We start from the raw sequence: 22,933 nt of genomic DNA on the forward strand, positions 1-22,933 counted from the left end.
TCTTAACACATTGGAGCGTACATCCTTTGTTGTACAAGTAGAGCTTACATCTACTTGGGTTGTAATATTGAGAAAAAGAGAGGGTACATCTCTTGTGGATCAATTCAAGTGGAGCGTACATCCACTTGGTTGTTCAAAGAGAACAAGGGAGGGTACATCCCTTGTGGATCTTTGCTTGTAAAGGATTTTACAAGGTTAAAGGAAATCTCAAGAACCGGTGGTTGCTTGGGGACTGGACGTAGGCACGAGTTGTGACCGAATCAGTATAAATTTTGTGTTTGCTTTCTTCTTCCCTACACTCTTTACTTTTCCGTTGTGTACTTTTTATTTCCGCTTTAATTTTGTCTAAGTTATTGTTTATGTTCTTTACTTTCTCATAACTTAGTAGTAAAGCCTAATTGAATCTAGAAACATTAAGAAGGATAAATTTTTAATTAGTCAAGACACGTTCTGCAACTCACTTTGAAACGCTGGTAATTTCATTATATATATATATATATATATGTATGTATGTATGTATGTATGTATGTATATATGTATACCTCATTGATTTTCAATTCAATGTAATTAATTAAATGTTTTACAATTTTAACCTTTTAAATTTATGTAGTCAAAGGAGTTTCAAAGACCACCAACTTGGGAGGTGATGGAGAAAACTAAGAAATTGAAGTTCGAAGAATGGGTCAATGACAAGTCCCGTGAATTTGCTGTAAGTTGTTTTTTCTAATCCTATCACTTTATTTGATATTTAGTGGCTAATATTATAAATGAACTCTTACCTTTGGTTAATATCTCTTGAACCTATTTACACATCTTGATTTGCTTTTCTTTAGCTAGTGTTAAATGTTTGTGATTGGCTAGTATAAACTTTGAAGCCTACTATAGTAGATTAAAGTCAATTTTTTCCTATATTAGTGGTGATTTTCTTGAATATTAATCCTTATATGTCTACACAATTAACAATTTATCTTCATACCTCACTTTATATTGAAGGAGAAATATCAACATCGTCGAGATGAAATCTTATAACATTCGACAGAGGAAGGCATATCTACACAGGATTCGCTTAATACTACTACTTCTGTTAATGATAATGAAATATATTTGAATGTTGTTGGAGGTCCAAATTACAAGGGGAAAGTGTACGGGTTAGGTACTTTGAGCAAAAGGTTTAGTTGCTCAAAATCAGTTCCATCTACTTCTATTGCTCTTGTGGAAGACCAAATAGAGGAAATGCGTGAGACAATTAATAAATTGAATGCTAAGCTTTTGGCAAAGACAAATAAGGAGAAGATACTTGAGGATAAGATGTTGCAGCCGATGGAGAATCATGACCACCAAAGTCAGGAGATGCAACAACAAATGCAAGAACAAAATGAGCAAATTCACCAACACAATGAGCAAATGCAGTGTATACTACAACACTTGCATATTGAGTCTATCATGCCAGCTCCTAATCTATTGCCTACCATAGCAGATGGAACTAAGCGTCATGTTAATGATACTCAGGTTGATCGTCCTCATAACATGAAAAATGATCATTGACTCTTGGTTATTGTTTATTTTAGTTTGATTATGTCACGTTAGTTATGAATTTGAACTTTATTAAACTTTTACATTGTATTTGATTTAACTTTGAAAACTTTGAATTTTCACTTTATCAATCTTTAAAATAAAACTTTGTTATTAGATATATTTACTCATTATGAATGTCCACTTTTATTTATAAGTTTGATTATACAATTTAACTTTTTTCTCTTGAAATTAATTTTTTTTATAATAAAATAAATTTCAGAATAAAATAATTTACCACTGCATATAATTATGATGTAAATCCATGGGTTATACTATTAAAAACTTAAAGAGAAGTAATAATATATATTGCATATATAATTTTTAGTATAACATTATTGGGTGAGTTTAACATACATTATTTTAAAACTACTTTAAAATATTTTAATAATTTCACATAAAATATATTCTGATAAAAATGAAATATTTAATGTAAAAAGGGATAAAAATAGATTTCAAATAAATTAGTCAAGATATGAAATAGAAGAACAAAAAGTAAAGTAATTATTGAAATACCTAACAGTCACATTTAGGCACATCCAATTAAAAATTTACACATCATTTAAAATAATAATAAAATTCAGTCAATAATAATAAAAAAAAATCTCTCTCTCCCTCCAATTTATCCCGTTCCTCTCGGCCTGTTCAGTTTGCACCCCCACATCCAATTCCAACACCAACGACGGATTGAAATTGTTTATATGATATTTTTGTTTTTTAATTTTAATGACTTGTAAATTTTTAATTAAATGTGGATGTGTTAGGTATGTCCATCTAAGAATTACCCCATGAAGTAACGTCTAAAAATAAGCTAAGAAATACGAAAATAAACTCATGTATCAAACAAATATATTTTCGTCCAATCAAAATAGAACATAAAACCATGAATTCTGCAACAAAAATTTAAAGAGAAATTAATACTAGTAGTATATATTCTAAATATAAATTGTTAAATATTGAGTGGGTTTCAGGTAAATGATTATTGAAAGAACGTGTTAAGTATTTAATAAATTCGCATAAAGTTTATTCAAATAAAAAATAAAAATAATTTTTTAATAAAAGGTTTATTCTAGAAGTTTATAAAATTGTTTTTCTAACAAAAAATTCCAAGTTTAAAAGTCATGTATGAATATCTAAAACCGTGTTCCATTTGAAAACCTAAAATAACAGACTTTGATGTGACTCAAAACTAATTAATTGATTGTCGATCTAGGTCGGGTCACTGCAAAACATATTTCGTTGGCCGTAAACTGAGTGAAGCCAAATTCTTGGTTGTTGGAACAAATTCTGACAACGACATTAAAGGGTGAGATAATAAGCATTAAAGAAAGATATGCAAGTAACCTAAACTTGTATTGGAGATGCGTGACAAACACGATGATACTGTTATTTTCATATAACTTTATTTTTATTTTACAGTTAAATAATTTTAGGTAATTATAGTTTTTAAACTTAAAAATTGATTTTATATTTTATTATTTATACTTAAATATATGATACTTTTTTAGAATAGACCACTTATATCTTCCATAGATAATCCGGTCCAAATATGATCAATCTTTATGACAAAATTTTCTCTCTGAGTATTTATTAAGTAATACTAAATAGTATAATAATCAAAATTAAAAATATATAATGAAAAATTAATAAAAATTCAATAATAATTAAAATAAATATTTGAGATCTTATTAATCATATTCAATTATGTTAATGTCAAGAATTAAGAGGTTAAGTGTGATAATTTTTTCTTAATAAATAGGAGATGAATGAATAATTTTATTAAAATATAAAGGATAAAAATAAAAAAAATCAAGTAGGAATTGTAAGTGCGGACACAAATAAGTTTATCAAATATTTTATTAAATAACCAAGTATGAATTTAATTTTGTTTTCCTATACCAAAAAAAATCCTTATTGTGATCAATTAATTGATGTTATAAGTAAGATGAAATGATCAGTTAAACACTTATATCTTCTTTTTTTTTTCAACTAAGTAAAGGAAACAAGCACTTAAAACTCACAACTCACTCCTACAATAGAGAAAGAGAATAGAAATAATCTAGCCTTAGCCTTTCTTGAGGGGTGTGAATCATTGGAGCAAAATAGGCTTTATATAGACAAGGTAAGAGACCCTTTTAAAATTCAGAAATGTTACTTTTCTAGTATAGGTTTTGGGATATAAGATAAGGTGCTAACAATGCAACTAGGGGTGCTCTACGTTGAGTAGGTCAGAAATGTTACTCTTCTAGTAAAGGTTTTGGGATATAAGATAAGGTGCTAATGGGGCAACTAAGTGTGCTCTATGTTGAGTCAGTCAACCCCTGACACACCGTTTAGATAATGGACTTGACCCATTGGACTCATCCTAATAGAGACGGGAGGATACACACCCCCCTAGGCTTGAGTGTGATTAGGGATGACAAAGTGTACCCGAATCCTATGGGTACTAGCAAAAATATCCGTAAATGAGTAAGATAAATACCCACTTATTGAGGATGGGTTTGGGGCAGTTATTTATCCGCAAAAATTTAATGGGGATGGGTATGAGTACTATAGTACCCATCGTGCCCTGCACCTATTATATATATTAGTTTAATTAAAATATCTTATATATGTTACTAATTATTAATTTAATGATAATTGATAGGAAACTTAAGCTTTTGTTGATGCTCATATAAATTTGTCTTGTCTTTATGCGAATTATGAATCAATACATTTGCAAAGCATTGTAAATTGAGTGAGATTTAATTTTGGAACTAGTTGTTATCATGGTAGTGCACAAAAAATATCATGTAAATTTGCTCGTGATAATACATTTTTTTTATTGCTTTAAATTTAAAATCAAGATAAACAATATTTCATTTGGTATTTTTTTTCTTTATTTTGTTATTAGTGACTGAATGCATAGTTAAAAATTAATTTTAATCAATTAGTTATCATAACTTTTTGTTTTTGTGACGTTTGTTGAACCCCAATCACATTAGCGTGATCGAAATTTTAAAATGACATCTCTTTGATGTGGACCCCAAAAATACCATTTTAGCCCCTTTTAAAATTAGCGTGATCGAAATTGTAAAATGACATCTCTTTGATGAGAACAATAGAGGGTACATCTCTTGTGGATCAGTTCAAGTGAAGGGTACATCCACTTGGTTGTTCAAAGAGAACAAGGGAGGGTACATCCCTTGTGGATCTTTGCTTGTAAAGGTTTTTACAAGGTTGAAAAGAAATCTTAAGGACCGCAGGTTGCTTGGGGACTGGATGTAGGCACGGGTTGTTGCCGAACCAGTATAAAATTCTTATGTTTGTCTTCTTCTTCCCTACACTTTTTAATTTCCGCTGTGCACTTTTAATTATCGCTTTTACTTTTGGTTAAGTTTCAATTACTGTTCTTTACTTTCTTAACTTGGTAGTAAAAGCCTAATTAAATCTAGTAACATTAAGAAGGATAAATTTTAATTAGTCAAGGTACATTAATAATTAATTCAACCCCCCTTCTTAATTATTCCAAGGCCACTTGATCCAACACTGTTCGGTGAGTAATTAAGCACTCCTCGTTGTATGTCAAATTTTGATATCATATAGTTATCTAATATGAATTTCTTTTGCATTTCAGGATGTGCCGAGTACCATGGACTTATTTATGAAAGTTGCAAGATTCACTCATCTGAACTTGGAAGGGACGAAGTGTAGAATAGTTTATAATCATTATAGGAAGACTGCAAAAATTGGAAATGGATGGAGGACTTTTGCACAAACACAAAATTTGCTTCTTGGAACTCAAATTATATTTGAGTTTCCAGATGCAACTTCTAACTTTGTTTTATTCTGGCTTTGTTTGTAATTAAAGTACATTACTACTCTAATATATTATCAATTTGTAAATTTTTGTTTATAATATGTTATTTTGTTTAGAAATGTTTATAACTATCCTTGGTGCATAATATATTGATATACTTTGTTTATAACTTTTGGTGCATGACTGATTTTACGTGTTTTTATACAACTTTAAACAATAAGTTGTTATCTGAATTAATTAATTACTACAGGTTGCTAATTAAAAAAATAAATACGATATTTAAAAATAAATCATAAAACAACATCAATTTTTAGGAAAACCAATGTTGTTGTTTATTGACAACATCTATTTTTTTGAAAAACCGATGTTGGTAAGAATACAACAACATTGGGTATTCAAAAACTAATGTTGTTTTTTGCTACAATAACATCAATTTTTAAACAACTGATGTTAATATTGATAAATTAACGTCGGTAGTTTCAACATCGATTAATAATCGTTGTTGAAAGTCCTTAATAACCGATGTTAAAAACCTATTTTCTAGTAGTGTATAACGTTGATACTTTTAATATTGGTAGTTTTAACATCAGTTAATAACTAATGTTGAAAGTCCTTAATAACCAATATTAAAAGCCTATTTTCTAATAGTGCTTGTGCAAAAAAATGGAAGAACAAAAGTGAAAAAAGGAAGAAGAATGAAGGACAATTGAGAGAAAAGGAGAGAAAAAAGAGAAAAGAGGAAGCTTGCACAATAAGTAACTAATTGTGTTGTTTACAAAATGAAGTAACTAACTAACTAAAACAACTAACACTAATATATAGAGTGACTACCCAAAAGGAATGGATGGGTCTTGATTAGGCTCATCTAATCTATCTAATTAAACTAATTACGCAACACAAAGCCTAAACTCAACCCAATTATTCAAGTGAAGAGGTTCTAACTTCCAAACTCAATTTGACCCTCGAAATGGTAGAATTGGCCAAAGCTTATTTCTGGCAAGATTGAAGAACTTTTTCTTATGTTTCCAAATAATACTTACATGCTCCATTTGGAGTTCTGTAGTGTCCTATAGGCCCTACACAAAGTAGGTAGATCAAGTAAGCACAAAATTGGAAAATTAGCTACAATTCTCAATTAAGCTCAATCATTTGCCTAATACCAAAACTAAGTTAAGATGAGAAAATAAGGGTTAAAGAGATGTCAATTTAGCTAAGAAGAATAAAAAAATATTAAACTACAAATACTCAATCAGGGACCTTCTAAACTACCGACCTTTTGTTGTTTCACATTTCTTGCATATAATTTTTTCCCTTGGTTTGGGTTAGTGATGACTGCTTTGGGACTGAGTGTTTCCTTTTCTTTTGCATATGTATTGTTGTCATTTTATATGTATATGGTTACAATTATCTAGGTTCTCAATGTGCCTATGATGTAGCACCAGGAGGACTACTATTTGCTAGTGTATATTACCTTACAAGATTAGAATATGGTATAGATCAACCTGAAGAGGTCTGCATAAAAATATTTGTTGCAAGAAAAAATCCCAGAATTCCTTCTATTTTTTGGGTTTGGAAAAGTGTGGATTTTCAAGAAAAGGAATCTTATGATGTGTTGGGAATCTCTTATGATAATCATTCGTGTCAGACCTAGGTTTCAGATATTTTGTTGGCACTTAGTGTGTAATTTGGGACACATCCACACTTTGATATATATTTAGTTTCACACTCGTTATTTATTATAATGAATCATCATTTACACACACACACATACACATAACAACAGTTTAAGTTTATAACATTTCTCTTTCTCTTCATTCAAAAAAAGCATATGGTTTATAATTGGAATGCATATGTTTTTATAAAGTGATTTATATTTTCATCATGACTGTAGATGCAATTGGCTTTGATGTTTTGATGATGATCATGATGATGTGTTGCAATTGATGCAAATGGGCTTTTCAAGATTAAAAATTCAAGACAATACTTCAAGATTACAAGTCACAACATCAAGATGATCACTAGAATATTAGGAAGGGAATTCCTAATTGAATTAGCAAAGGTTTGGCCAAGTGATTTAAATTAAAAAGTGTTTCTCAAAGGTTTTACTCTCTGGTAATCGATTACCAGAGGATGTAATCGATTACCAGTGGCCAAATACGTTTTATAACAGCTACAAAAATTTGAATTCGAAATTTTAGACTGTGTAATCGATTACACAATTTTGGTAATCGATTACCAGCAGTTAGTAAACGTTTTTAATTCAAATTTTAAAGCTGTAATCGATTACACAATTACTGTAATCGATTACCAGACAAGATTTTCAGAAAAATAATTTCAAGAGTCACAACTTTTCAAAGGCTTTATTCATGACCACCAATGGTCTATATATATGTGACTTAAACACGAAATTGCTCAGAGAGATTTTCAGAACAACAAAGTGTTTATCCTCTCAAAGAGCAAATTCATTTTATCCTCTTAAGAATTCCTTGGCCAATTCAATTGCAATTCATTAAGGAATTATTTGAGTGCTCAATCTGTAAAATCCATCTCTTTCTAGAGAGATTTGTTCTTCTTCTTCTTCTCATTCTCTAAGGGATTAAGAGACTGTGAGTCTCTTGTTGTAAAGGATCTCTAAACACAAAGGAAGGATTGTCCTTGTGTGTTTAGAACTTGTAAAAGGAATTTACAAGATAGTGGAACTCTCAAGCGGGTTGCTTGGGGACTGGACGTAGGCACAAGGGTGTGGCCGAACCAGTATAAAACTGAGTTTGCATTTTCTCTTCCCTTAATCTCCTTTATTTATTATTGCTTTATATTCATATTCAAATTGTTTCATTTGAATTAATATTTAAGAAGATTGTCATTAAGGGAATTCATAACTTGAGTAAAAAGTGAAATAGATTTTTAATTAGGGGAAACAGTTTGGAATATCTTAATTCAACCCCCCCCTTCTTAAGATATCTGAGGCCACTTGTCTAACAATGACTTGTATCTATAAAGGAATAAAAAGAAAAGAAAAATTTACTCACGTTTTGTTAAAGTAAGATGTTTTCACAATTGGATTAATGAGCACATTTATAAAATTAAAAAATAAAAAATCATTTTAAAAAAGAAAAAAAATACATATTTATTGATAATAGATTTTATGATGTCATAATTTTCATATATGTAAACATAATCATACATGCCAACACCACTCACCATCACCCCCATAATAATTAATTAATCAATTAGTTAATTAATTAATTATAAACACTTGAATTAAATTTAGTTCTTCTTATAATTAAATCACTTGTTAAACAATTAAAAAACACAACATTACAAAATTCCATTCAATTATTTTCAGAAATGTTACTGTACAATTTTTTATATTGATTCTCTTATAATTGATATAAAATGACGTCATTAAATTCTCTTATAATTTTTTGAACTCACTTTTCCTCAATTGTTATTGGATCACCTTGTCAATAAGTGACACATATATTCTGCTATGAAGGGCCTACGTCACACGCAACACGTTTGATATTTGTCAAACTAATTATTTTGTTGTCTCGTTCATGGGACCCTCTGATCATGCCGTTCAATAAATGCAAGAGAATTCGGAAACATTACAATAGATGTGCAGATATTGTGGCTACTCAACCCTCCTCATGGATCACGCTTCATATGTCCAAACTATTGCAGGAATCTTAGCATTGTTAATTGCATACATTGTATTTAGGTCCATTAAATCTCCTAATGGATCTAAACAAAGAAAGGTAACAAAGTACCCGAACCTCGTGGTGCTTTACCCGAACCTCATATTTATTCATAATAGATTTTATGATGTCATAATTTTCATATATGTAAACATAATCATACATGCCAACACCACTCACCATCACCCCATAATAATTAATTAATCAATTAGTTAATTAATTAATTATAAACACTTGAATTAAATTTAGTTCTTCTTATAATTAAATCACTTGTTAAACAATTAAAAAACACAACATTACAAAATTTCATTCAATTATTTTCAGAAATGTTACTGTACAATTTTTTATATTGATTCTCTTATAATTGATATAAAATGACGTCATTAAATTCTCTTATAATTTTTTGAACTCATTTTTCCTCAATTGTTATTGGATCACCTTGTCAATAAGTGACACATATATTCTGCTATGAAGGGCCTACGTCACACGCAACACGTTTGATATTTGTCAAACTAATTATTTTGTTGTCTCGTTCATGGGACCCTCTGATCATGCTGTTCAATAAATGCAAGAGAATTCGGATCCTAGAAATAGATGTGCAGATATTGTGGCTTCTCAACCCTCCTCATGGATCCCGCTTCATATGTCCAAACTATTGCAGGAATCTTAGCATTGTTAATTGCATACATTTTGTTTAGGTCCGTTAAATCTCCTAATGGATCTAAACAAAGAAAGGGTAACCAAGTACCCGAACCTCGTGGTGCTTTACCTTTCATAGGTCATCTCCATCTTCTCAATGCTAGAAAACCGTATTTCAGGACCTTTTCGGCCATTGCTGAGAAATATGGTCCAATTTTCATTCTCAAATTGGGTTGCCACCCCACCTTAGTCGTGAATAGCAGGGAAATTGCCAAGGAGTGCCTCACAACTAATGACAAAGTTTTTGCCTCAAGGCCTATCACATCAGCAGGGAAAATCTTAGGTTACAACAATGCAGTTTTTGGTTTTTCCCCTTATGGGAAGTATTGGCGCGAAATTAGAAAAATGGCCATCCTTGAGATCCTCTCAAGCTATAAGCTTGAAAAGCTAAAGCATGTGAGAGACACTGAAACATTGTCTCTTGTCAAAGACCTGTACTCATCAATATCATGTCCAAAGAACGTGAATGGCTCAACAACTCACGTGCCTATAAGCAATTTATTGGAGCACATGTCCTTCAATATAATTGTGAGGATGATAGCTGGGAAGAGATTTGGAGGGGACACAGTTAATCAAGAAGACAATGAGGCATGGAGGCTAAGAAACGCTATCAAAGATGCCACATATCTATGTGGTGTTTTTGTGGCAGCTGATGCTATTCCATCCCTTAGTTGGATTGATTTCCAAGGGTATGTGAGTTTCATGAAGAGGACTAATAAGGAAATAGACCTTATTCTTGAGAAGTGGCTGGAAGAACATCTAAGAAAGAGAGGTGAGGAGAAGGACGGTAAATGTGAAAGCGACTTCATGGATGTGATGATATCTGCTTTCCAAGAGGAAGAAGAGATTTGTGGTTATAAGCGGGAGATGGTTATCAAAGCAACATCAGTGGTACGTTTTCTTGGCATGCTCATTAGTAGTAATTATCTAGCAATAATTATTCTCATACCTTCTATTTTATTTCATTTTCTTGTTTTACTATCTAATTACTTATCCAATTTATCAATTCCTTTCTCATTCTTTTTTTCTTCATATTTCTCTCGATCGTCAACCAAAATACACTACAAAATAAGTCATACATAATCACTACTCATTATCTAATGATAATCATTAAAGTAGATTCGAAATTTTATTTGCCAAGACACATTAAGAAATTTATTTATTTTGATTTTAGTGTAAAAATATTACAATATGTAGAAATTATTTAAGACATGTCTTTTAAAAAAGTCAATTATTAATTACATATAACAATCTATATATAATTGAATAAATGTGTAAATTTATTTTATTCTATCAAGATATGCTAATTGAATTTTAGCTCATGTTTAGAAAGTTTGTAAAAATATTACTAAAAATGTATTTTATCCTCTAAAGAATCATTTATAGAACATACCAAATATGTGTTTGAAGTCTTGAGTTGAGGGAGGGGAGCTAGGACCCACGCCTCCCTGAATGTAAAGTGTGCAGGTTTACGTTGACCACGATTATTTTTATTTATCTTACTTACTAATTCAATGAGATTCATAGATTGATCTAACCCACGTGGGATTGAACCCCACATGCAATTAGTCCCCTAAATCCTCCCTTGTATGTTTGGTGTGAATCAAGGTTTTTTTTTTTTGACATTCAATCACTCATTCTTTGAGGTATTAAGATATATTTAAGAAATTAATTTCTTTCAATAAATATTTTTCCATACATATAATAAGAATTGAATCTATACAAACATACTTAAAAAAATATTATCTATAATCATATTACATTATGTTGGTTCCGCCTTTCCTTGTATATATGCTGGATGGGTTGGAAGTGCTTCCGTTAGTTTAAATTCCAAAAATTTTACATGAGGCTGACACGTCAACTTTGGTTATTTATTATGCTCTATAGATTTAATTTTTCCTAAAATTTAACTTTTAACATATTCTTTTGATCCTTTCTATTAATATAGCACGGCCAATGCCAAAAATAGGACCATACATAAATTACTTTATATTTTTAGACAAATGTTATGACACAAGTTAAAAAATTACAAAAAATATATTTTATTAAAATAAATAAAATTATATTATTCATGATTTTTTACATTCTATTATGATTCTTATAATAATTTTTTTTAATTTTTAACCAATATACTTAAGACATTAATTAATAAGATCCATATTTTTAATGTGTACAATTTCTATCTTTTAATTATAGTTAATCTTATTCCATATATTTCCCACAAAAAGGAACTCAATAAGTTGCATATATCTTAAACCCCTTCATTTACATATTTTGATTCAACTAATTTAACATCTACTTCTTTCTAATTAAATTAAACAAGTACTCTAATGTTTTGGGTCCATCCTCAACCTGAAATTCTATGATGTTTTCAGCACAATAAAAGGTGATCTTTAACTCATCATTTTTTTATGCAGCTTCTTATCCTTACTGCCTCAGGAAGCACAGCCATAACACTAACATGGGCACTCTCCTTGCTCCTAAACCATCCAAAGGTCCTAAAAGCAGCCCAAAAAGAACTGGACACCCATTTAGGAAAAGAAAGATGGGTCCAAGAATCTGACATAGAAAACCTCACTTATCTACAAGCCATTATCAAAGAGACCCTTCGTTTGTACCCTCCAGCACCTTTAACTGGGATAAGGGAAGTTATGGAGGATTGTTGTGTGGCCGGGTACCATGTCCCAAAGGGAACACGTTTGCTTATTAACCTATGGAACTTGCAAAGGGATCCAAAAGTTTGGCCCAACCCTAATAAGTTTGAACCCGAGAGGTTCCTCACCACTCATCATGACATTAACTTTATGAGTCAAAACTTCGAGTTGATCCCATTTAGCATTGGAAGAAGGTCATGTCCTGGAATGACATTTGGGTTGCAAGTCTTGCACTTGACTCTGGCTCGATTGCTTCAAGGGTTTGATATTTGCACAAAGGATGGAGCTGAGGTTGATATGACTGAAGGGTTAGGAGTAGCTTTGCCTAAGGAACACGGACTTCAAGTTATGCTCCAACCACGTCTTCCATTGGGGCTTTATGAACGACTTTGAATAAAGTTTGTGAAAGTTAAATGTAATATTTTTATTCTCATATATTGCATCCCTCAATAATTTGACTGTACTTTGGGTTGTGATGTCTTATTTTACCAGTCGTTTATGTAGTTCAATTGTAACAATTAGTAGTACGTATTGGAATATTAAAAAATTGATAATGTATTTGTATGGTGCATAATGTTATTTTATATCTTATTTTTTTCTACTTTTAAATACATACATACCTCAATGATACATTATCATAATGATAGGATAGAGTAAAAATTGTCACTATGCCATATATGTACTTTTAAGTGCTAACTAAGTATCTAAGATAGATAACACGAGAAAGTATTATTTAAGCATGTCACTCTGCATTATTACAAACTAGGGATTTAATGACAAATTTATTGAAAAAAAGAAAAACGTATGCAACAAATAACAAATAGAGGGGAAACCAACCGCATGTCAAGAAAACATCAGAAGAACTGGTAAAAGGTAAGCCTAGCTTGCAACTATGAAAATCATCAACAATAAATCTAGGCCATTTATCCCATCATTTGAAGCCAACTTGGGTAGACCCCTAATTAGTCAATCTATCTGCACACCCATTTCCATTCCTAAAAATAGGAGAGACAAAGAAACACATAGATTTAATCCTTGTGAATAAAAATCATTTATTTTGAAGAGTCCAGGGAACTAACCTTGAGTTCCCAAATGCATAAACATTAAGGGCCGAATCTGTTTCAAGCCAAATGGAAAGTCATAACACTATTAATTCTGCATGAAAAGCATACGAGACCCCTACCTACTGAGAAAAACCACCCTTAAAGTCACCTAGGCAATCTGTGAAAGGACCTCCACAAGCCCCCAAGCTTGGAGCTCCAAGTGCAACCAACCTCTAGCAAGAAACATCCAAATCACTTCTTTAATATAAGGAGCCTTACCAGGATGTCCTTTAATAAAAAAGGATTTGAAAATATTGAATTATTGGATATTTGATTACATACTTTGATGCAATCCTTCCAAGGAGATCCATCACCAGAGCCATGACCAGGAGACTTCAGGAAGATTGGGCCAGAGATGGAGGAGAAGGTCCTAAAGTTCTCATGAGCCTTAAGGTAGATTTTGGCCCCATGGGCTAAGTGTGAGTCCACTTATCTTTGTACATATTAGATTAGGATTTCATTATTTTTTGGACCTTGTATTTAGGGCTCTATAGTGTAGGGAGGGTACCCCACAAGTTTAGGATATCCTAGTAATGTAGAATTTTTCAGCCCTTGTATTTTAGGGCACCTAGACTAGTTTTTGTATTAGGGGTAGTGATGTAGCTCCATGTAGAGCTTGTAGGCCTTGGATATTCTTCATCAATAGAGTCCTTTGCTTCTTGAAGACCAATGGCAACGGAATGGAGAAGGAGGAAAGGTAATTGGAGACGCCACTTCAAGGAGAAGATGAGTCAAGAACAAGCTCACCACCATAGGAGGTCCTGAATAAGAGCTTGAAGGTAGGGGAAGATGAGTGGAGGGAGAGGGAGAGGGAGAGAGAGGGCCATGAATTTTATGCCTCAAATAAGGTCCGAACTTTGAAATATAATTTCTCAAATGATCAAAGTTGAAAAAATGCACATAGAAGACCTCTATTTATAGCCAATGTGTCACACAAAATTTGAGAGAAATTTCAATTTCAATTCAAATTTCACTTGAATTTGAATTTGAATTTGTGGAGACAAATTTGGAGCCAAAATTTCACTAATAATGGTTAGTGAATATTAGCTATGGTTCAGCCCACTAATCCAAGATCAAGTCCAAGATTTTCCACTAAGTGTGCTTAGGTGTCATAAGGCATGCAAAGCATGAAGGACATGCACAAAGTGTGACTATATGATATGACAATGGGGTGAAGCAAGCAAATGCTCACCTCCCCCTTAGGATGGTCCAAAATTTAATTTGATTGGGCTTCTCCATATTCAATTAAATTTCTCTCCCAACACACACACATCAAATAGTGCACTTAATGCATGTGAAATTACAAAACTACCCCTAATATAAAAACTAGTCTGGTTGTCTTAAAATACAATGGATGAAAAATCCTGTTTTACTAGGGTACTCTCCCTACACTATGGAGCCCTGAATACAAGGCCCAAAAATAATTAAGCCCTAATCTAATATGTAAAAAGATAAGTAGGCTCACACTTAACCCATGGGCCCAAAATTTACCCTAAGGCTCATGAGAGCCCTAGGGCCTTCTCCTGCATCTCTGGCCCAATCTTCTTGGAATCTCCAAGCCATGGCTTTGGTGATGGGTGTTTTGCTCTCTGGGATACTACTTGTTTGTGTGGATGCGAAATCTACCGGCAAGTGCACCGGGTCATCAAGTAAATAATTAAAATGGTGTGAACCGAGTATCGAACTCAGGGAACTTGTTCATTTGGTAAAGGTTTGTTCAATAAGCAAACATTTGCAAACAGAAATCATGATTGTGAATGAAAGTAAAAGTATTTTCTATTCTAATTACAAAGCAATAAACGTGAGTGAGTAAGTGTGAAAACCAATATCTAAAGTCATTGGGTCCTCTTATTGAGCAAATTGATGCAATTAAGGATGTTTCTCTAATTAAAGATGTTTCTGTGTTCTATGCTGAAGGCTCAAGTACTAAACACTAATGCCTCGTGAGTTTAGCCTAATTCTAATTAAACTTCGTTCACAGATGTCTCTTTTTGAACTTAGCTTAATTGAACAGCTTTATGATTACAACATAATAAAAACTAAATTACCGCACTTTGTGTCCACACATATGGTAACCTAATCTTGCTCTATCAAGTTCTAAGGAGACAATACATCTTTCAATGCTAAAGCCCCTAACAGTACACACATATGGGTGATCAATCCATAAGCATGCAATAATAAAGTACTGATAGAAACAATGAACAAATAATGTAGAAGCAAATGACTTTGATGTTTTGATGATGATCATGATGATTTGATGCAAATGCTCTTTTCAAGTTTAATTCAAGACAATGATTCAAGAATACAAGACACAACATCAAGATGATCACTAGTATTTTAGGAAGGGAATTCCTAATTGAAATAGCAAAAGGTTTGGCCAAGTAATTTAAGTTAAAATGTGTTTTTCAAGAGATTTACTCTCTGGTAATCGATTACCAGTGGCAAAAAATGGTTTACAACAACTATTAAAAATTTGAATTCAAATTTTAGACTGTGTAATCGATTACACAATATTGGTAATCGATTACCAGCAGTTAATAAACGTTTTAATTCAAATTTTAAAACCTGTAATCGATTACCAGAGGAGATATTCAGAAAATAACTTCCAAGAGTCACATCTATTCAAATGGTTTATGAATGGCCATCAAAGGTCTATTTATATGTGACTTGGAAACACTAATTGGGAGAGATTTTTCATTGCCCAAAAAGTTTTATCCTCTCAAAAGATTAAGAGAGTTTTTCTGAATTGAAATGTCTTATCCTCTCAAAGATTCATTGGTCAAACACTTGCATATTCAATAAGGAATTGTGATTGATCTTCATTGTACAAATCTATCTCTTTCAAGAGAGATTTTTTCTTCTCTTCTTCTTACTTCTGAAAAGGGATTAAGAGACCGAGGGTCTCTTGTTGTAAAGAATTCCTGAACACAAGGGAAGGGTTGTCCCTGTGTGGTTCAGACTTTGTAAAAGGAGTTTTACAAAGAGAGTGGAAAATCTCAAGTGGGTTGCTTGAGGACTGGACGTAGGCACGGGAAGTGGTCGAACCAGTATAAATCAAGTTTGCATTTCTCTCTTCCCTTAAACTTCTTTTATTTATTGTTATTTATCTTTGGCTTGAAAGAAGTTTATTTTGAATTGTCTTTTGAGTAATTCATGTTAAGGGTGCATTGTTAATCTAAAAGAGAGAGTGAAATTTTAATTGGGGAATAGTTATCTTAATTCAACCCCACTTCTTACGATAACTGAGGCCATTTGTCTAACAAATAAAACAACCTTAATTAGATAGGGAAAGAATTTACATCAATTACTCAGCAAGAATCCCCAACTGAGGGTTTAGCCTTCCGTAGCAAGGAAGATCCTTTTACCATGAAGAAGAGGAATTAAGAGAAATTGCTTGTTCAACAACCAACATAAGTCTCAATCTTTGCACTTCATCTCATATCATACAATCAAGAACACACAAACTGAATCTGAAGGACTTTTTCTAGGATTGTAACGAGGCTGGGCTGCAATCAATTCATGGTTTTTCTAGGATGCAAAAGCTTAGGTTCTAAGAGAGCATTCATCCATAGATCAACCTTTTTCTTTTTATTCCAGCTCTATTACTTGCCTTTCCGCACTTAGCTTTTCTTTTTCTTAAATAGCAACACACACACTTTATTTTATACTTATAGTTTTTTTTTTTAAATGCTTGTTGCTTATTAGATGACTGTGTGTGTTGCTCTTTTCTTACCATTACAAGCTTTCACCCCATAATTCCCCCAAATTTGGGAAAATTTGCTTTGAACCAAAATTTCCTTTTATGAATGATGCTCTCCTACAACCTAAGACAAGGTAGAAGGATATAAACTATACAGGCTCAAGGTTCAATCAAACAATCATACTTTCAGCTCAAAATGGGTGCAAGGGATAAATCAATCATGTTCAAGGTAAGCTTTTTAGCTAAGTGGCTATCTTCAATCAAAACATGGCCTTCATTATCTTCAATTCAACGCATTCATTCCATACTCAGAGATTCATGCAAAAACCATTATTTAACATTAGTGGTTCTCTCATAATTAAAGATCACACTCTCACCGGGTTGTGACTAATGCGTTCCTTCACAATCAACATGGCAAACCAACTAACATTTCCAGTCATGATCCTAATTCCATGTTTTTTCTCTTCTAATGATTGCATGCTCCTTCAAGGCATATGATCTACGCATTTCGATTCACTCACATCATACAATTGATCAATTCAAACCAATCACAAACATTGAATTCCAAAATCAAGTATCAACCACTGGATAATATAAATGCACTATTCAATCAAGCTATCAACCAAAATAAAAACTATAAACTGAAATTTAAAAGCTGAAACATCAACATAAATCTAAATTATAAAATGTACTAAAGACGAGATAATATTAAAACTATTCAAAAAGTAGGGAAATAAAAATCTTGATCTTGTCAATAATCTTGTGCAGAGTCCATGGCATGCTCATTCAGGTCCAGTGCAGTAGTGCCTGCTGATGAATCCTGAGAAAGAGGCTGGTCTGGCACTGGTGTCACCTGTGGGGTAGCTCCTATTGGATCAGTCTAAAAAATGAAAGGCTCAGGTGTTGTGGGCTCTGATGATGCAAGCTTCATTGGAGCTTGTAGGCCTAGGATCTTCTTCATCAATGGATTCCTTTGCTTCTTGGAAGATGAATGGCAGCGGAATGGAGAAAGGAAGAGAGAGAGGAGACGCCACTTCAAGGAGAAGATGAGTCTAGAAGAAGCTCACCACCATAGGAGGCCATGGATAAGAGCTTGGAAGAAGAAGGAGATGAATGAAGGGAGAGGGAGAGAAGAGCACGAAATTTTGTGCTCTAAATGAGCTTTGAAATCTGAAGTTTAATATTCAAATGATCAAAGTTGAAAAAAATGCACACACATGATCTCTATTTATAGCCTAAGTGTCACACAAAATTGGAGGGAAATTCAAATTTCACTTGAATTTGAAATTGAATTTGTGGAGCCAAACTTTGGAGCCAAAATTTCACTAATTATGATTAGTGAATTTTAGTTATGGTTCAGCCCACTAATCCAAGATCAATTTCAAGATTCTCCACTAAGTGTGCTTAGGTGTCATGAGGCATGAAAAGCATGAAGGACATGCACAAAGTGTGACTATATGATGTGGCAATGGGGTGTAGTAAGCAAATTCTCACCTCCCCCTCTAAAATTTAATTTGATTGGGCTTCTACCAATTCAATTAAATTTATTTCCAACCACACACATCAAATATCCACTTAGTGCATGTGAAATTACAAAACTACCCCTAATACAAAAACTAGTCTAGGTGCCCTAAAATACAAGGGCTGAAAAATCCTATATTTCTAGGGTACCCTACCTACATTATGGAGCCCTAAATACAAGGCCCAAAAATAATGAAACCTTAATCTAATATTTACAAAGATAAGTGGGCTCGTACTTAGCCCATGGGCCCGAAATCTACCCTAAGGCTCATAAGAACCCTAGGGCCTTCTCTTGCATCTCTGGCCCAATCTACTTGGAGTTTTCTATCCAATGCCCTTGCGGGGTAGGATTGCATCATCTGAGGCCTCAAGAATTCCATCCTCCTGGTCCAGCTGAGGCTCCTGGGCTGCAGAGGCCTCATCCCCTCCCAAAGGAGAAGGCTAGACTCCTGGCCAGGTCACCGTCTGCAGAAACTCCTCCACGCTCATAACTGGCCACTACTGGACCACATCCTGCAAACTCTGCATGATCAGGAGCTAGCCTTGGTGCCGACTCTACATCATAGACAGGAAAGGCTCTGAGATCTGAGCTGAGGGACCTGGAGGAACTGGAGCTACTGGTGGTAAAGGAAGAATAGAAGTAGATGAAGCTGATGTAGTGGGAGCAGGGGTAGCTGAAGAAGATGGGGCCTTAGATCTTCTAGCCCTAGATTTTTGGGTCCCTAGAAAACTGACTGAAAGTTCATCCAGGTTCCAGCAATTCTTCTTCATATAAGCCAAATTAATGGCTGGGCTGAGTGACTCGAAGGTAAGAGAATCTGAGGTGACTCCTCGGGGCTTGCACAAGGCAGTAATCAGGGCTGGAAATCCAAGCCGCAAGGAGTTGGGCTAAGCAATGAGTGAAATCTGACCAGAAATAAGTTAACCTAAGTTCATATTCATCTTCATTACAAGCCCGTAGACTAACCTGGCCCTATCCAGATTAAGATCAGAAGTATGGGATGTCGGGGCCAAGTTAGAATAAGATAGAACACTCCAAGTTTGGGCCAGAGTGGTAAGATCTTTCCTCAAGAGATTCCATGGCAAACCTTCGGCAATAAGTACAAATCCCCTCCCAGGGATACATAGCCGGGCTGCAAGCTCCTGAGGATCAGGCCTCAGTATAGCAAACCTGGAGTAAGAGGGCAAGCTCTCCCCTTGCTCCACGACCACTGGAGTCTCCAAAAAGTTGTTGAGGGAATCAACATCAAATTTTATCGGGTGCCCTCGAACCCTAACTTTCTTGGGATACTTGTCCTCAGGGACATATAGATTTGCATAGAATTCCTTCATAATTGCCACATAAATGCTTCCCTCAGTCAAGTTGGTCACCTGTTTATGCCACTTTCTTCTAATCAATTCTCTTCTGAAATCATCAAACTCATTGATATACAACTTGACATTTCTTTTTGGCAGAATGTTCCTGGCAAGCACATTATTTGAGTAACGGTCCTAGGCCTCCTGTGATACAAATCTTGATCTATCATAACCGGCCTGAGACACTAAAGTTGTGGCTTTTCTCGTATGGGAAGTCATCTGCAATATAAAAGAATCAAACAAAAGATTAGACAGGAATTTATTCAAATTAAAAAGTAGAAAATAAAACTGAAAATCAGACTAGGCGCTTAGCACGCCTTAGGAAAATCTACTCATGCATTAAGTGCGATAGCCACGCGCTTAGCGAGTGAACACAAATCCAATTTTTTCCTGCAGAATTGGCTTAGCAAGCAGGCTCGCTAAGCCCAATTCCATAAATTTTCAAAACAGATAAGGATTGGCGCTTAGCGCGACTACTCTACTGAATAGCACTGGCTTAGCGGGCAGGCTCACTAAGCCCAATTCCAACAAATAGAAAAATAGAGAGATAATTGCGCTTAGCAAGACAAGGCACACTTAGCGCACAACAAAACACAAAAGTTTCTAAGTGTCTGAGAACACATTACTAACTTAGCGCATAGACGTGCTTAGCGAGTGCATAAGCAATTGAAATTTCAATTAGAGAGGATGAACGCGCTTAGCGGGACATGGCCGTGCTTAACGAGTTTATCTAGATATCTAGATGTTAAACAGAAACGATGAACTCGCTTAGCACGCTCATCACATTTTCTAGAAAAAATAGTGGCTTCTCACCCCTCCACTTAGGCCCCTATTAGGCCATCTAACCCTAATCAAAACAAGCACATTATATCCATAATAAAACCTTCATTATGGTCTAATGAACAACTAACCTAACAGAACTAAGTATTAACAAAAATTCAACCTAACACTACTAAGTTAACTAGCCTAAAGAGTGAAATTTGGAAATAAAATGAACAAAGTTAAGAAGCTTACTTGTGCTATTGAATATGAGTGCAAAGAGGGAGCAAAAATGCAGGCAATGCAGGGAGGTTGAAGTACTGTGCAGAGGATGAATGGGAGAAAATGCTTAGAGGAAGTAAAATGGTAACTGCCTAAGGCAGTTGCCTTATTTGCTGGCAATTTCGAATGACTCACTTAGCGCATGGACTCGCTAAGCAAGTCAACCAGACGTTTGAGTTTTAAAGCTCATGCACTTAGCGGATCTACTTGCTAATCCCATTACAAAATTATGAAATTCCAGAGAAGTTTTTGGACTTAGCATGAAGGTACGTGCTGGGCGAGTTCTGCCGCTCTGATTGGTCCTACAACTCTCGCTTAGTGGGCCAAAGTCGTGCTTAGCGAATAAAATGCTCCTTGAATGCAATAGTGGCCCGCGCTTAGTGTGCCTGTCTCACTTAGCGCTATTCCAAATAGAGAAGGGATTGGGCTTAGCGAGAGCACTCACTTAGCGCAATTCTCAAAATTAATCAACAGAGAAGAATAACACTTAACGAGACCAGACTTGCACGCTTAGTGAGATAACTCGCTTAGCCCAATTCCAAAAATTAGAAGGATAGAGAGTTTATTGGACTTAGTGCACAGGTCACACGCTTAGTGAGACCATACAACCAATGATCAGTGGTCAATGCGCTTAGCTCGAACAACAACTTGCTTAGCGCGTGAAGAACATGGCGCTTAGCGTGAGGAGTATGCTTAGCGAGTGGACAACAAATTTTTTTTCAAGTTATTTTTATGTCCACAACTTCACTAAAGCTTTTTAACCATATTTCCAATACTAAACATGTTGAATTCAAACAATCACAAGCAATCAAACTTAACTAAATGCAAGGAAAACAAAATTAAAAAGTGTTGGGTTGCCTCCCAATAAGCGCTCTTTTAACGTCATTAGCTTGACGCAAAAGTCTTTGTCAGCTCGGATCAATCTTGGTTCTCTCCTTTAGAACCTTTTCTTTGCTCTCCTTCACCTCTAGACAAACATTATGGTCCATCAATGTCCTTTCTTCATCAAATAGCTCAAAGCTAATCTTTTGGCCTTCAATACCCATTTCTAGCTTCTTTTTTCCCATGTCTACTACACAGCTTGCAGTAGCCATAAATGGACGTCCCAAAATTAATGGAATATATGTATCTTCCTCTATGTCCATTACCACAAAATCAGCAGGAAAGATAAGGTGTTTGACCTGAACCAAAACATCTTCTATCACTCTATAAGGTCTAGTGATGGAGCGATCTTCTAACTGTAAAGTCATCCTAGTCAGCATTATCTCCAACTCTCCAAGGCTCCGGCACATGGAAAATGGCATCAAATTAATACTGGCTCTCAAATCAGTAAGAGCCTTGCCCACAGAAACTTCACAAATTGAACATGGAATAGTCACACTCCCAGGATCTTTGTGCATAGGTGGAAGAATCCTTTGAATTACAACATTGCAGTTTCCTTCCACAATGATGTTTTCATTGTGAATGTACTTATTCTTCCGTGTGAGCATATCTTTTAAAAACTTAGAGTACAACGACATTTGTTGAAGAGCTTCTCCAAAGGGCATAGTAATCTCCAATTTCTTGAAGATATGAAGGAAACGAGCCAGATGTCATTCCTTGTCTTTCTTTGTTGGTACCAATGGATATGGCACCTCCTCCCTTTTGCTCGGACTTGCCTCCTTTCTCTTTTCTCTAGCCAGCTCACTCTTTGTCTTTTTCTTCTGTATAAGCAAGCTTCATGATGATGAATCAAGTATGATTCAAGTAGTTTTGATGATGACAAAAAGCCCAAAAGAATGATGTCAAGA

The 22,933-nt window shown here is 34.2% G+C and overlaps 2 protein-coding genes across 2 annotated transcripts; one reads left to right on the top strand and one right to left on the bottom strand.

The window, feature by feature from the left end:
• Nucleotides 1–9,674: 9,674 nt before the first annotated feature.
• Nucleotides 9,675–12,980, top strand: LOC100806378 (cytochrome P450 CYP82D47). The gene is made up of 2 exons (XM_003547738.4): nucleotides 9,675–10,659; nucleotides 12,186–12,980. Exons 1-2 carry the CDS (start codon nucleotides 9,697–9,699, stop codon nucleotides 12,813–12,815), a joined length of 1,593 nt encoding a protein of 530 aa, XP_003547786.3. The 5' UTR covers nucleotides 9,675–9,696; the 3' UTR covers nucleotides 12,816–12,980.
• Nucleotides 12,981–22,051: 9,071 nt separating this feature from the next.
• On the bottom strand, nucleotides 22,052–22,663 carry LOC102664162 (uncharacterized). Its single transcript, XM_006599776.1, has one exon. The coding sequence runs from the start codon at nucleotides 22,661–22,663 to the stop codon at nucleotides 22,052–22,054; it is 612 nt and encodes a 203-aa protein (XP_006599839.1).
• Nucleotides 22,664–22,933: the final 270 nt, after the last annotated feature.

The sequence above is a fragment of the Glycine max genome, chromosome 16, assembly GCF_000004515.6.
Source record: "Glycine max cultivar Williams 82 chromosome 16, Glycine_max_v4.0, whole genome shotgun sequence".
In the NCBI taxonomy this organism is placed as follows: Eukaryota; Viridiplantae; Streptophyta; class Magnoliopsida; order Fabales; family Fabaceae; genus Glycine; species Glycine max.

Coding starts and splice junctions, on each gene's coding strand:
- LOC100806378 (XM_003547738.4), top strand. CDS start 9,697: ATGGATCCCGCTTCATATGTCCAAACTATTGCAGGAATCTTAGCATTG. Junction 10,660..12,185: donor TTATCAAAGCAACATCAGTG/GTACGTTTTCTT, acceptor TTTTTTATGCAG/CTTCTTATCCTTACTGCCTC.
- LOC102664162 (XM_006599776.1), bottom strand. CDS start 22,663: ATGTCGTTGTACTCTAAGTTTTTAAAAGATATGCTCACACGGAAGAAT.